General features: G+C 45.8%; 1 protein-coding gene across 3 annotated transcripts in view; it reads right to left on the reverse strand.

Annotated features, from left to right (window-relative positions):
- FGGY (FGGY carbohydrate kinase domain containing) overlaps positions 1-15,965 on the reverse strand; it is a 319,083-nt gene that overhangs the window by 49,496 nt on the left and 253,622 nt on the right. For all 3 annotated transcript variants that reach the window (XM_073593859.1, XM_073593858.1, XM_073593857.1), the window contains exons 12-14: positions 15,361-15,435; positions 12,472-12,592; positions 203-297 (exon numbers count right to left, since the gene is read on the reverse strand). In XM_073593859.1, coding sequence (XP_073449960.1) covers positions 203-297; positions 12,472-12,592; positions 15,361-15,435 — 291 coding nt within the window. The remainder of the gene's footprint in view (positions 1-202; positions 298-12,471; positions 12,593-15,360; positions 15,436-15,965) is intronic.

Consider the following 15,965-nt stretch of genomic DNA (forward strand, 5'->3'; position numbering starts at 1 on the left):
TACTCCCTACATTCCTAAAGGCACCGCACCATAACATGCCTTGAGGTTCCTTAAGGCACATGCGTTTAATGCAGCAGAACACATACTAACAAAAAACGATCCATTCTGGTGCAGTTGCATTTATAGATAAAAGAAAGTATAAGCACTACTTTGTCACAAAATTAGTGCATTGGGCAGCCCATTCAATTGAGGAAAGACATACCTGGATAGAAGAGAAATCACTGGAAGCACATGCACCAAGAATGGCAGCACCTACGAGGACCGACTCTACTTCTTTGGATAGGATGACGGGTAGACCTGTACACATAATAAATAAATAAATACATAAATAAGTAAATACATTTTCTCATTGACCATCAAGATACTGGGACAATACTGAGTGGCACTTTACCACCGATCACCACTGTAAGAACCTTTTTTCCACTAGCCCCACAGCGTAAGGGGCATTCTGACCACCAATCTAACTAGGCACTCTTTTTACCACCACCAATGTAATAGGGCAGTTTCAACTGATCAATATAAGGGCACATTCCTCCTGCTGACCAACAATGTAAGGAGGCCCCCACTGACCCTTGTAATGGAGGACCTCTTGCCACTAGCCAACCAATGTAAAGGGACCCTTCCCCCAATTACCACCAATGTTTGGGGGGCACTTTACTACTGATCACCAATGGAAGAGCCTTCTAACAAATATCCCCCAATGTAAGGGGCATTCTGACTGCTAATTCTTTGCTCTACCACCATTCTAAAGGGGCACTTTTCCACTGACCACCAATATAAGGGGACATTTATCCCACTGGCTGGCAATGTAGGGGGCTTTTCTCCTACTGACCACCATGTAGGTGGGCCCTTCACCCACTGACCAGGCATGTAAGCAGCCCTTCACCCCTGTCCACAAGGGTAAGGGGGTCCTTCTTTCACTGACCACCCATGTAAGGTGGCCCCTCTCCCACTGATAAGAATGTAAGGGAAACCTTCTCTCATTGACCGTCCAGTCCATGTAAGGGAGGCCTTTCTGCCACTGGTAACCCATGTAAAGGCACCCTTCTCCCACTGATGCCCATGTAAGGGGGTTCCTCACCCACTGAGGTCTCTCTCACTGACCAGTCAAGTAAAGGGCCCCTTTCCCACTGCCCACTAACATAAGGATGGGCCTCTCCCATGAACCACCAATGGAAGGGGAGCCTTCTCCACTGATCACCCATGTAAGGGGGCCTTTCTTCCAATGACCAACAATTTAAGGGGTCACCTTTCCAACTGAAGACCAGTGTAAAGGGGCCCTTCCGAATTGTCATAAACCACCACCATTTTTACTGTCTGGCTTTCCTTTCTGTCCATCAACATTATTATTCTTTCATGCTAAGATTAGTACTGAAAATAATTCGGTTCTATAGAGCATGGGGGTGTTATGAAATTATCTGGGTGTCCAATACTCTATAGCAGGGATCTCCAAACTTTCCAAACAAAGGGCCAGTTAACTGTCCTTCAGGCTTTAGGGGGCCAGACTTTGTCCAGTGGGAATTGAAAACTCCCCATCAGTGGAAGTAAAGGGTGCCTCTTCCTTGGTTTTAGTGGGTGGAATAGTACCCCATTGTTGGTATCAGTGGGGGAAATGGTGCTATATTGTTGGTATTTAGGGGAGAAATAGTGCCCCATCATTGGAAATAGTGGAAAGAATAGTGCCCCATCTTTGGTGTTAGTGGGAGGAATAGTGCCCCATCATTGGTATCAGTGGGAGGAATAGTGCCCCATCATTGGTATCAGTGAGAGGAATAGTGTCCCATCATTGGTATCAATGGGAGGAATAGTGGTCCGTCATTGGTATGGGAGGAATGGTGCTCCATCATTGGTATCAGTGGGAGGAATAGTGCCCCATCATTGGTATCAATGGGAGGAATAGTGGTCCGTCATTGGTATGGGAGGAATGGTGCTCCATCATTGGTATCAGTGGAAGGAATAGTGCCCCATCATTGGTATCAGTGGGAGGAATAGTGGTCCGTCATTGGTATGGGAGGAATGGTGCTCCATCATTGGTATCAGTGGGAGGAATAGTGGTCCGTCATTGGTATGGGAGGAATGGTGCCCCATCATTGGTATCAGTGGGAGGAATAGTGGTCCGTCATTGGTATGGGAGGAATGGTGCTCCATCATTGGTAACAGTGGGAGGCTCCATCATTGGTATCAGTGGGAGGAATGGTGTCCCATAATTGGTATCTAGGGGAGAAATAGTGCCCCATTATTGGTATCAGTGGGAAGAATAGTTCCTCATCATTGGTATCAGTGGGAGGAATAGTGCCTCATCATTGGTATCAGTGGGGGGAATAGTGATCCATAATTGGTGTCAATATGAGGAATAGTACCCCATCATTGGTATTCGTGGGAGGAATAGTGCCCCATCATTGGTGTCAGTGGGAGGAATGGTGCCTCAAGGGCTGGATAAGGCAGGCAAAGGACGACATCCAGTTCACAGGCCACAGTTTGGACACCACTGCTCTATAGGAATATCACTTCCACAGCTTACTGTTTACCCCAATGTACATTGTCTATACCAGGGTTTCTCAACAAGGGTTCCTCCAATGGTTGCTAGGGGTTCCTTAAACAATGACCAATTTTTGCCTCTCAGATAAGTTACCAGTGACACCAATGATCTTTTTAGCTATCTGTGGGGGGGGGGGGAATTCTTCCCCAAGACCACATATGTAAGGAGCACTCTTCCATTGACCATCCCACTGATGTATCATGAGTTGTAGATATAGCAATTTTTAACAGGGGTTCCCTGAGACCGAAAGGTTATTTCAAGGGTTCCTCCATGTTGAAAAGGTTGAGAAAGTCTGGTCTATACAGTATATGACATTTTTTTATCTGGAGTCCTCTGATACCTTAACATTATTTCAAGGGTTCCTCTGAGATACAAAAATGTAAGGAAAGTTGGCTCTATATGAAGGTTCTTGGGGCTCAGTTGACCAATGGGGTAAAGGAATAATTTGCATGGCTCCACCCGCTCTAAATGAAATAATAAACTCCTAATTTTTCCAATTTGCGATGGAAGCGATGACATGTGGACACCTTCTGTTTAGGCGATGAAAACCAAGCAGCACGTAACGTCTGAAGATCATTAAGTGCAGTTTCACGCTACACCGCCAGCAAACATTATTCGTCTCTGGAAAAGTGAGTCACGCAGGACCACTTGACTCAATCAACCTGCTACAAGGAGGAAATTATTTTCACAGTAGTAGATCCTAATTTATCAAAGCTGCAGCTCGATAGTTTCATCAGTGCTTTAAAAAAAAAAAAAAGATGATGTCTGATGACCTTTACCCTCCAAGGCGATGACATCACCCACAAACAAGCGCCGTACACAAGTGTGAGATAATTGAATACATGGGCTGACAACGCTTTGTAGATCCCGGCTAACCACAGACACCACAGCTGTATTTCGCCCTCTCGTTTAACATCCCAAAACGGAAATTTAGACGCAACTCCGGACAACGAAAACAACACAAAAAAATGCTGACACTATTTTACGATAACATACAGACGTAGTCTAGTTAGATTTCTCCATCTATGCCTATTTAGCCTAACTAAATCATTAAAAAGAAAACTTTAGTTGTACTTTGTATTGGTGGTTGACACACAGTTTTGAATCAGGTTGCGGTAATGCGCGTGTGCCAACCTGTTGCTGTTGGACGAGAAGGCCTGGCTCGCAGTCTACGTTCTAATTCATCGCCACGGTGTTCTATTGGGATGAGGTCAGGACTCTGTGTAGGCCAGTCAAGTTCCTCCATCCCAAACCCACTCTTCCATGTCTTTATGGACCTTGCTTTGTGCACTGGTCGATTTAAGTGCGAATTTGACACTAAAATCGCACGTGAACCAGATTGAAGGAAGCACAGGATCCTTTTAAAATTTGCACTGCAACCAGCCTTTATATATGTGAACCACCTCTATTGAAAGCCGGCCTGGTTTACATGTTATGCGTATAGGATGCGGTTAAAAGCGCAGCCAATTCGCATATATGTGCACCGAGCTTTAGTGTGGCACCCTTAGTGCTCTACCACCCATCTGAAAAGTGACTAGAGGTGGATTGCTTTTTCAGAGGGAGCTGGGGGCGGTCATTTTAAATAGGACCCCAATACACTAAGGGCTAGTTTATACTTGCTTAAAAACAAGGCTTCAGACAGGCTTTGTTAAAGCTCTCTGAAGGCCAGTCAAAGCTCCTGTCACTAAATAAAATAGTTAGCTTACAGTCCTGTTTACATCTTTCACCAGAAGAAGATGGAAGAAGAAGTGGGGAAAGAAGAAGACATTAATAAAGGAATTGTCAATTTTAACATTTTTGACACTTTTTTTGTGAAACGGTAGGGGTACATTTGTACCCAATCACCAAATCACATGGGGGGGGGGTGGGATCTGGTGGTCCCCTTGTTAAAAGGGGCTTCCAGATTCCGATAAGCCCCCCACCCGCAGACCCCCTCAACCACCGGGCAAGGGTTGTGGGGATCAGGGCCCTTGTCCCCATCAACATGGGGACATCCTCCCCATGTTGAGGGCATGTGGCCTGGTACAGTTCAGGAGGGGGGGCACTCTTTTGTCCCCCCCTCTTTTCCTGCGGCCTGCCAGGTTGCGTGCTCGGATAAGGGTCTGGTATGGATTTTTAGGGGGACCCCACGTCATTTTTTAAAAAAATTTGGCGCGGGGTTCCCCTTAAAACCCATGTTGAGGGCATGTGGCCTAGTACGGTTCAGGAGGGGGGGCACTCTCTCATCCCCCCCTCTTTTCCTGCGGCCCGCCAGGTTGCGTGCTCAGATAAGGGTCTGGTATGGATTTTTAGGGGGACGCCCACGTTATTTTTTTAAAAATTTTGGCACGGGGTTCCCCTTAAAATCCATACCAGACCCTTCAGGTCTGGTATGGATTTTGGGGGGGACCCCCACGCCATTTTTTTTTAAATTTTGGTGCGGGATTCCCCTTAATATCCATACCAGACCTGAAGGGCCTGGTATGGAATTTGGGGGACCCCCACACATTTTTTTTTTCAATTTTGGTTCGGGGTTCCCCTTAATATTCATAGCAGACTCAAAGGGCCTGGTAATGGACTGTGGTGGAATCCCATGCTGTTTTTTTCAATGACTTTTATGTGTACTGCAGAAACCAGACAATTCATTAATAGCCGCGAGTAGTTTTAAATTACTTTTATTTTCCTTTAGAAATGTCATTTTGCTCTCGGACTGTTCTAAGCACGGGAAACATGCGCCCCTTTACAGGCATACTATAGACACCCCCCCAGGTACGAAATTTAACGGAATATTTCACTTTTATTGTTTGACTTTAAGCATTATTAAAATCACTGCTCCCGAAAAAACGGCAGTTTTTAAAACTTTTTTTTGCATTGATACATGTCCCCTGGGGCAGGACCCGGGTCCCCAAACCCTTTTTATGACAATAACTTGCATATTATCCTTTGAAATTAGCACTATTGATTTCTCCCATAGACTTTTAAAGGGTGTTCCGCGGCTTACGAATTTGCCGCGAACACCCCAAATTGTTCGCTATTCGGCAAATGGGCAAACAGCCAATGTTCGAGTCGAACTCATGTTCGACCTGAACATAAAGCCCATCACTAATTGGGAGGGTGCATGTGATCAGCACAAGGCCAATCAGACATAGAGTCAGGGGTCCTGGATCCTTATAGGACAATCGTGGGAGAAATGAAAACTCCTCCTACAAGCTTTACTAGGAAGAGATAGAAGTCACATGATTGCTATATACAGCTGATGAAAAAAAGGTATTGATCAGTTTATATTTACTAAAATAATTGCATTTCCATGTTCTGTGTACTGTGGGAGAGCAGATATGGTGAATGCAGAGTCCGGGGTTTAGTAACACTTTAACGTTGGTGCTTGGGTTGCCAACGAACACTTTAGCGTTGCACAGCTATTTTTTTTGTAGTATACACTATAGCAGGGATATGCAATTAGCGGACCTCCAGCTGTTGCAGAACTACAAGTCCCATGAGGCATAGCAAGACTCTGACAGCCACAAGCATGACACCCAGAGGCAGAGGCATGATGGGACTTGTAGTTTTGCAACAGCTGGAGGTCCACTAATTGCATATCCCTGCACTATAGCATTGTAAAAGCTCTGAGATACCTTTGAGTGCCCCAAGGAGAGAAGTGATGCCCCCACCGCCCCTCCTATCCAGGTGTGACAGGGTGGCTGCATGGGCCCCTGGAGCGTGGGCAGCTACAGTCCAGTTTGAATAACTGAAACCCGGACACATGATTCCAAACCCGGACTGTCCAGGTGAATCCTAAACAGGTGGCAACCCTAGTTGGTGCATTAACGCAGTCCACAAATGTGATTGGACAATAAGGCTTGGTTCACACCTACAGGGGCGACCAAAACGCGGGCGTTTCTGCGTGTGGCGTGCAGTGTAGTCCATTAATTTGCCCCTATGCACGCGAAACGCGGAAAGGAAGTCCAAAAATATATCCCACTGAACTTCATTGTGCTGCGACACCATGCGGTTTGGCATCTTTGAGAATGCTTGCGTTTGCAAATGCATGGGGTGTGCCATACACAGCTAATGGCACATCCGCATTTCTGCTAAAAGGGCAACGCGTTTCAGTGCGTGTAGGGAAAGGGCACATTTTTGTGATAGACGTGAACCTTAACCTAACGGTATAAATTAAAATATAAGGTATATATGTGAGCTAAGCGGGCGCGTATGCCAGCGTATGAAGAACCCGGGCGACTCCCCCGGACCCTGTCCTGCTGACGTCACTCTCTAAACCTCTCTTTTACCCATCCTGTATATTTAGCCGTTTGGTCGGAGGTCCGCTTTAATCACGACCCGAGATTGAAACATAAAATATTTCCTCATCAGGAAATGATGACATCCCCATGGCAACTCGGAGACACAGAGCAATAACGTGTAATATAACCCAGACAGGAACATTGCACTGATAATAAACTTTACATCTCCCCCAAGGCCAAAAAAAACAGGACATCTAAAAACAAGGGATTCCCCGCTCGCCGCGTTTGTACCGGTTAATCATTCAGGGAGATCCAGTTAAACCACAATAGTGGAATGTTTTATCAACGTCTCCTAGCAAGCAAACAAAATAGTTTCCACATCGCTGTCCAAATTCCACTGGACGCAGCCGAGCAGATGGCGATACGTGAGGAGGAGATAACACAGATGAGGAGCTGATAAGAGTCGGCGAGGAAATACACGGGGATAGTAACGATTTTATTCTGCATTGATTTTATTGAGAAGGCTAGAAAATTGGGACTGATATCTATGGGACTACAAGGACCATCTTACCTGCTGGTATGAACATTGATGTGATTTTAAAAGCACTTTCAACCCTTCCTGAGTCCGGGTATTCCTGAAGTGATGTAACATATACGTCCTGATGAAGGAGGGATGTGAACCCCCGAAACACGTTATTTTTATTTTTTTAATCTGGTTGATCGTTTAATAATAATAATAATAATAATAAAAAAAATACCGATTTGGACTCTTTCTCTCATTATCTGACACAAGACCGGTCTTCACATTGCACTACTTGCTAAATCTATAACATGTTCAACGCTTTTTTGAATTGACATAACAAAACCTGATGAAGGGGGGAGTGTCAACTCCTGAAACGCGTTGGATTGATTGCTTTTTCAATAATAAAATACCATTCTGGACTCACTATGAGTTTGGCACTCTTCCTCTCTTTACCCCTACAATGTGACTACATGACCAGTCTTCAAATTGCACTACTCGCTAGTGTGAACCATGGAAATCTGTATTATGTTTAACCCTTCCTGAGTCAAGGCATTTTTTGAATTGTCCTCAGCCTGGATTAAATGCATATTTTCAGATGAAATTGCAATAAAGTGCTCTCCATGCATGCTACAAACTCATCAAACAGTCCACATTCAGTGAAAATTCATGTACTACAAAATGCTCTATGCTATAATCAAAACATACTTAATATACACTAGTAAGCTGTGATATTTTGAAACGGACGAGGCTTCACTGATTGCTACTGATGAGTCGGCACTCTTAAGCTGCACTGGCAGGCTGCACTGATGAGCACTGATAGGCTGCACTGATAAGCATTGTTAGGCTGAACTGATGGGCACTGGTAGGCTGCACTGATGGGCTGCACTGATGAGCACTGGTAGGCTCCACTGGTGAGCACTGATAGGCTGCACTGATAAGCACTGTTAGGCTGCACTGATAGGCACTGGTAGGCACTGGTAGGCTGCACTGATGGGCATTGGTAGGATGCACTGATGGGCTGCACTGATGAGCACTGGTAGGCAGCACTGATGAGCACTGTTAGGCTGCACTGATCAGCACTGTTAGGCTGCACTGATGGGCACTGGTAGGCACTGGTAGGCTGCACTGATGGGCACTGGTAGGCTGCACTGATGGGCACTGGTAGGATGCACTGATGGTCTGCACTTATGAGCACTGATAGGCTGCACTGATGGGCACTGATAAATGCTGCACTAATGGGACTGTACTGATTGGCACTTATAGGATGCACTGATGGGACTGTACTGATGGGCACTGATAAGGCTGCACTGTTCGGCATAGATAAGGTGGCACTCTTAAGCTGCACTGATAAGGCAGCACCGATAGACTGCACTGGTGACCCCTGATGAAGCTGCACTGATGGGCACTGACAAGGATGCACTGTTGGGCACAGATGAGGCGGCACTTTTAAGCTGCACTGAAAGGGCTGCACTGATATGCCGCACTGATGGCCACTGATAGGCTGCACTGATGGGCAGTGATAAGGCTGCACTGATGGGCACAGATGAGGCGGCACTCTTAAGCTGCACTGATATGCTGCCTGATGACCACTGATAAGCTGCACTGTTGGGCACCGATGAGGCTGCACTGATAAAGCACTGATAGGCTGCACTGGTGGCCCCTGATGAGGCTGCACTGATAGGTACTAATATGCTTTATGTTGATATTGTTAAAGTTGTTGTTAAAGAGGGAGTCCACCAAAACCGCAAAAAAAAAAAAAAAATATTAAAAGCCAGCAGCTACAAATACTGCAGCTGCTGACTTTTAATAAACGGCCACTTACCTGTCCCGGGGTCCAGCGATGTCGGCAGGCGACGCCGAGAACCCGCTCGGTTCTCGGCAGCTGCCGCCGCCATCCTAGGTGAGGGAATCAGGAAGTGAAGCGTTGCGGCTTCACTTCCCGGTTCCCTACTGCGCATGCGCGAGTCGCGCTGCGCATCGTAAGTGGTCCCCGCTATCTCCTGGGTGCTGTGTGTTTCCCAGGAGACAGAGCGGTGGGGACAGGAAGAGGCATAGACCCCCATGGGAGTCTATGCCGGAAGTGGATGCAAATACCTGTCTTAGACAGGTATCTCCACCCCCCTCCCCCCTGAAAGGTGCCAAATGTGACACCGGAGGGGGGGGAGGGTTTCGAAAAGCGGAAGTTCCATTTTTGTGTGGAACTCCGCTTTAATATTTATTTTTGGAACTTAATTCTGCATAAAACATTTAACAGTGTAATTTCATGAGATAATTTACGATGGCGTGTTTAGAGGCGGGGCAGGGTAGGGTGATTGATGTAAGTATGGAGTGAATTGTGCATGAATGTGTGTGCTAATGTACAGAGAGGAAGAGGTGGGGCTCTAAGAGGAAAAGTTGGAGCCTAGATAGGAAGGGGCGTGGTTTACAGATGATAGGGTGTGTTTTTAAACAGGAAGGGGTGTGGACTTGACAGGAACGGGTGGGTCATATTTAAATTAGGGGGTGCATGAGTTTAGTCAGGCCTAGGGCAGCACAAAACCTAAATACATCACTATGGCAGCTATTTCCTACCATGGTTCTGTGAGACCCTTGGGTTCCTTCAGAAGTTGCTAGAGGTTCATTCTTTGAGCTGTGGTTGATTGGCTTCCCATCTTTTGTTTTTTGCATAGTTCTAGGGTCAACACCACTTGGTGGAGTCAGATGCATGACACCAACAAACTTATTAGCTGCCTGTAAGAGTGCCATTCTTATTAATGCTAAAAGGGGCCATTCTTCCCACAGACCACCTGTCAGGGCTGGGCTCAGCCCTTCCTTCTCTGAGCTGGCTGCTCAGCTGTCGGCTAATTGCCAGCTCCTATCTCTCCACAGTTACTTAGCTGTTGATGATATCCTGCTCATCAGTGCTGCCTACTTAAGCCGTCCGGTCCAGAGGATCTCTGCCTTTGCCTTGGTCAACATCACAGAAACTATCTCCTGCGATCATGTTTAAAGACTTGCTTTGCTGACATCCCTTCTGGCTCCAGATCCTGCTTGCTGTTCCACCACATTGATCCCTGACTTCTGGCTTGGCTGACTATCCATTCCGGTTACTGAACTTTAGCTATGTTTTGACTACGTTTGTTCTTTTTACTTTTATTATTAAACAAGTGTGATTTAACTGTACTTCTGTCTTGATTTGATTTGATGGTTTCTGACACCAACAATGTAAGGAGCATTCTTCCCACAGACCACCAATGTAAGGAGCATTCTTCCCACTGATCACCAATGTAAGGCGCATTCTTCCCACTGATCACCAAAGTAAGGTGCATTCTTCCCACTGACCACCAATGTAAGGAGCATTCTTCCCACTGACCACTAATATAAGGAGCATTCTTCCCACTGGTCACCAATGTAAGGAGCATTCTTCCCACAGACCATCAATGTAAGGGGCATTCTTCCAACTGACCACCAATGTAAGGAGCATTCTTCCCACTGACCACCAATGTAAGGAGCATTCTTCTTACTGACCACTAATGTAAGGAGAATTCTTCTCAATGACCACCAATTTAATGAACATTCTTCCCACTGACCACCAATGTAAGGAACATTCTTCCCACTGACCACCAATGTAAGGCACATTCTTTCCACTGACCACCAAAGTAAGGAGCATTCTTCCCACTGACCACCAAAGTAAGGAGCATTCTTCCCACTGACCGCCAATGTAAGGAGCATTCTTCCCACTGACCGCCAATCTAAGGAGCATTCTTCCCACTGACCACCAATGTAAGGAACATTCTTCTCATTGACCGCCAATGTAGGGGGCATTCTTCCCATTGACCACCAATGCAAGGAGAATTCTCAATGACCACCAATGTAAGTGTCTTTTTTTCCCCACTGATCCCTGATGATTTGGTTTTAGCAGGGGCTCCCCAAGACCTGTAAATGATCAAGTTCCTCTGGGGTAAAAAAGCTGAGAAAGGCTGATCTATGGTATAAGCAAGCCATTTGATAGGTCCTATTAATCCAAGGTGGTGGTATGTACCAAGTCCAATCAACTTGCTCAGGCTGAGTGACTTTAACCCTATTTCCATAGATGGAGTTGTATAAATGTAAGGAGGAACATGTCATATTTCATGTGTCACCTGCTCCGGAGAACCAAGACTGCTCCATCAGCAATGAAAGCCATCTATTATTTAGAAGGACATACATTTCAGATACATTTTCTACATTAATAAACCACCACTGTCCTGTAAAGAGTTCCTAGAGGACCCGACTACTCATCTCTATCCATTATAATCTATCCCAGCTCCCGAAAGTGAGGTGGTCAGATCAAGAAATCAGAAGTTGATTTGGCCATTTTGAGTGGAAAAAAAAGCAAAAAAGCCCCATTTGCCCTCCTGCTGGACTGATGGGGCCCAGGGAACTTTGCTATAAATACTGGGAGCCACGGCCCATGGTAATACCCTGCCTGAGACCCATGGAAAATAAAAATTACTCTCTCTGGACTAATAGGGTCCAGGCCCAGTATAGGTCTACTCTCTTATCAGAGGCCCAGGGTACAGTGTCAGAAATATGGTATTGCAGTGAGAACAGCTTTTTTTTTACTTTGTGTTCTACAGGGCAAAATTGTGTTATTTGTTGATGTTGAAGTTGGGCACAGTTGCAGTGTTTTCTAGATTCCAGATCAATAATTGGTTTCACTGGTGACCATGACATTTTGTGACTTATGGTGGTAGAAGGGGGCGAGTTCTCATCTTCTAATTCTTATGCTGCGTACTCACGGTCGGAATTTCCGATGGGAAATGTTGGATGTGAGCTTGTTGTTGGAAAGTCCGACCGTGTGTACGCTCCATCGAACATTTGCTGTCGGACTTTCCGCCAACAAATGTTTGCTAGCAGGTTCTCAAACTTTCCGCCAACAAAACTTTGTTGTCGGAAAGTTCGATCATGTGTACACAAGTCTGTTGCACAAAAAGTTCATGCGTGCTCGGAATCAAGCAGAAGGAGCCGCACTGGTTATTGAGCTTCCTTTTTCTCGGCTCGTCGTACGTCTTGTACGTCACCGCGTTCCCACGTTCGAAAATTGTTGGCCAACATTTGTGTGACCATGTGTATGCAAGACAAGTTTGAGCCAACAACCTTCGAACAAAAATCCACGGTTTTGTTGGTGGAAAGTCTGATCGTGTTTATGGGGCATTGGAGGTCCGACTTACCTGTAACATCAGCGTGCGTCTGCACAAACAGGGGGTTCTTGCTGAGCCCCCCGCACATAAAGAGACTGCTGACAGCATGGCCCGACGTCTTCATCGCCTCTATAATGTGTCTCGTCCCCAACTGGAATCACAAACAAAAGACTGAAATGAGGAGAATGGGGTGGAGATGTGTCTACAATCAATTGTTTTGTTTGTTCATTTGGAGAATATACATGGAATACCACCGGGCTGGGAACACGCTGCAAGGGAAACATGTGTAACCTGGCACATTTAATGGACTCAGTACAATAGAGAACGGGATCCCTCTCATTCTATTTCATAGCTTGAAAGGATGAGACGAGTGTTCTTGTAGCTGGACAGACTTCAGAGTCAAAGATCACATAAACTTTACAATTAGATTAACTGAAAGAACAACCGCAAAGTAACTGCAACATAAACTAGTGGATGCGCTTGTCTGTTGAAGCCCAACTCCAGAATCTCCTAATAGTTTAGAATAGACCAGGAGAAGAGCGGAGTCCATGTAGCACCTTGGTCTTCATAAGAGCACCCAGCAAAGGATGATGGACTGGCCTACTTTTCTGCAAGATGCCACCAGGCTGCAGCCCTTCGGATCGCTCACCAAAAGGAACAGGGTAGTGGAGGAGACTGGTGACAATATAACAGGTCAGTAGTAGGTTGAGGCAGACAAAAAATAGTCTGGCAGAGCTTGAGGCAGGCATGAATAGTCACTGTCCAGACAGGTCGAGGTAGGCATGAATAGTCACTATCCAGGCAGAGGTCGAGGCAGGCATGAATAGTCAGTTCCCAGGCAGAGGTTGAGGCAGGCAGCAGGCAAGAGCCATCAGGATCCTGGCAGAGGTCAAGACAGGCAAGCATAGTCCGTGTTCAGGTAGAGGTCAAGGCAAGCAGCACGCAAGAATAGTCCGTGTCCAGGCAGGGGTCAAGGCGGGCAGCAGGCAACAATAGTCAGTGTCCAAGCAGAAGTCAAGACAGCCATGAATAGTTAGTGTCCAGGCAGCAGGCAACGATAGTTAGTGTCCAGGCAAAGGTCAAGGCAGGCAAAAATAGTCAGTACAGGGCTACTTTGCTGCAAGAAGTCATCAGGTTGCAATCCTTAGGATTGCCCCAAAGAAGTCAAGGCAGGCAGCAGGAAAGAAAGTCAATGTCCAAGTAGAGTTTGAAGTGGGTGTCAGGGGAGAATAGTCAGTGTCCCAACAGGGGTCAAGGCATGCAGCAGGCAAGAACAGTCAGTGTCAAGGCAGAGGTCCAGGCAGGCAAGAATAGTCAGTACAGGGCTACTTTGCTGCAAGAGGTCGAAACCAGGTTGCAACCCTTTAGGATTGCCCCACAAGCAGGAACAGGATGGTGGAGAATATTGGTGGCAATATAACAAGTCAGTGCTCAGGCAGAGGTCAAGGCAAGTGGTAGGCATGAACAGTCATTGTCCAGGCAGAGGTCAAGGCAGGCATCAAGCAAGAATAGTTAGTTTCCAGGCAGAGGTCAAGGTAGGCAGCAGAGAAAAATAATCATTGTCCAGGCAGAGGTCAACGCAGACAGGAGAGAAGAAAATCAGTGGCCAGGCAGAGGTTGAAGTTGGGGGTCAGGTGGGAATAGTCAGTGTCCAGACAGGGGTCAAGAGAGGCAAAAATAGTGAGGGTCCAGACAAAGGTCAAGGCAGGCAGCAAACAAGAATAGTCAGTGTCCACCCAGAGGTCAAGGCAGGCAAGAATCGTCAGTGTCCCACCAGAGGTCAAGGCAGGCAAGAATAGTCCGTGTCCAGACAAAAGTCAAGGCAGGCAAGAATAGTCAGTGTCCAGCCAGATTTCAAGGCAGGCAAGAATAGTCAGTGTCCAAGCAGAGGTTAAGGCAGACAGCAGACAGAGTAAATCTATCCAATAGAAACACAGATCCTACCGCATAGATCAAATTTATATAGCCCTAGGGACTTTCAGAATGGGTTCTTGCAGAGTTTTGCACACTCACACACACACAAAGGTCTTGGGCCTCCTTAACTATCCTCATGAGTGTACACAGATGTGCTGAAGGCCTCTGCTAGGTCCCGAAGCCCAGCACATCTCCACACACATGCGCAACATCATTCTCGGCTAGGCAAAAACGGAGTTAGTGCTGCTCTGTACACAAAAAAAAGAGAGTGTTAAAAAAAAAACAATTGTGGAGAAGGAGGGGGCTGGAGCCTTTTGCACACATATTTTTTTTTTGTGGTGAAGGTCTGCTGTAAGCTGAGAAGCATTTTAAAGCTGGGTTGCCTTACAGCCCATTAACATAAACAGGTGAAGCAGCACTACAACTACCTCTTCTATCCACAGCTCTGGATGTCGGGTGCTCAGGCAAAACAGTTTTCTATTACCTCAAGCAAAATCGAATCCACAGGAAAAGCTGGCACTTCAATAAAAAAATGATTATCCTTTATTTCAAAATAGCATGGTATATCTGATAAAAACTCCAACGTGTTTCGTCCACCAGGCCTTAATCATGTCTACTACATTTGTTTAAATAACAAGTAAGCGATCACATGATCCCAATAAAAACATATAGGCACGAAAAAAAAGTCACATGAGCAACATATGCCCATGTGATTTTATTGTGATCATGTGATCGCTTACTTTTTTTTTAGCCGAATGTGACATTTATGTAGTAACCATGATGCCCGAAAACGCATTGGCATTTTTTTTCAGCTGTACCATGCTATTTCAAAATAAAGGATAGCCATTTTTGCTGACATATTGGAGTGCCGGCTTTTCCTGTGAATTGCCTTATAGCCCAATTGCATTTTTTATTTTTATTCTTTAATCCATGCCCTAGACATGTCTCATTGACTCAACTTTGATGGCACACTGCAGTCACAGTCCGGGGATGTAGAGGACTTACCGCAATACTTTGTAACGTGGCCAAATACAAAAGGGCAAGATCGTCCAAGCCTTTTGATAGAGTTAGTCCGACAATCTGTTACAGAAAGAACAAAAGAACAAGATAAAATGTGCTGAACCAGAATTCAGGACTAAATGTATAGGCATCTCAGTTATTTTTTGCTGGGTTTTCAGTAGGTGTTGTCTATGTCTGCAGCGGTCTATACACACGCCTCTATATTTGATTGCTAACAGAAAAATTGCATCATTTCTGGTTAGCTATGGCTGGGCCAATGACATCTCTGGGATCCAAAGAGTATCTGATTGCCATTGGGGCTACAGAAGGAGTTTCATAAAATAATATCAAGCGTCATAAGGTTTTTTTTTTTTTTTTGCCTTCCTCTGGATCAACTGCAGGGTTAATGTATAGTTCAGCCCAAGAACTATGAAGAAGAAGAGCTATGGGAGCTGCATTAGTTTTCTTTCTCTCAGACTAAGTATATTTTCGGGAAGCACAGTGGCTTTGGTAATCAGGTCTGCCTTGCAGCGCTGGAGTCCTTCGTTCAAATTCCAGAAAAGGAGTAGGTCTGCTCCTTGGGTAGATCAACTGGCCCTAGTATGTATATG

Source organism: Aquarana catesbeiana, linkage group LG07 (genome assembly GCF_042186555.1).
Source record: "Aquarana catesbeiana isolate 2022-GZ linkage group LG07, ASM4218655v1, whole genome shotgun sequence".
NCBI lineage: Eukaryota > Metazoa > Chordata > Amphibia > Anura > Ranidae > Aquarana > Aquarana catesbeiana.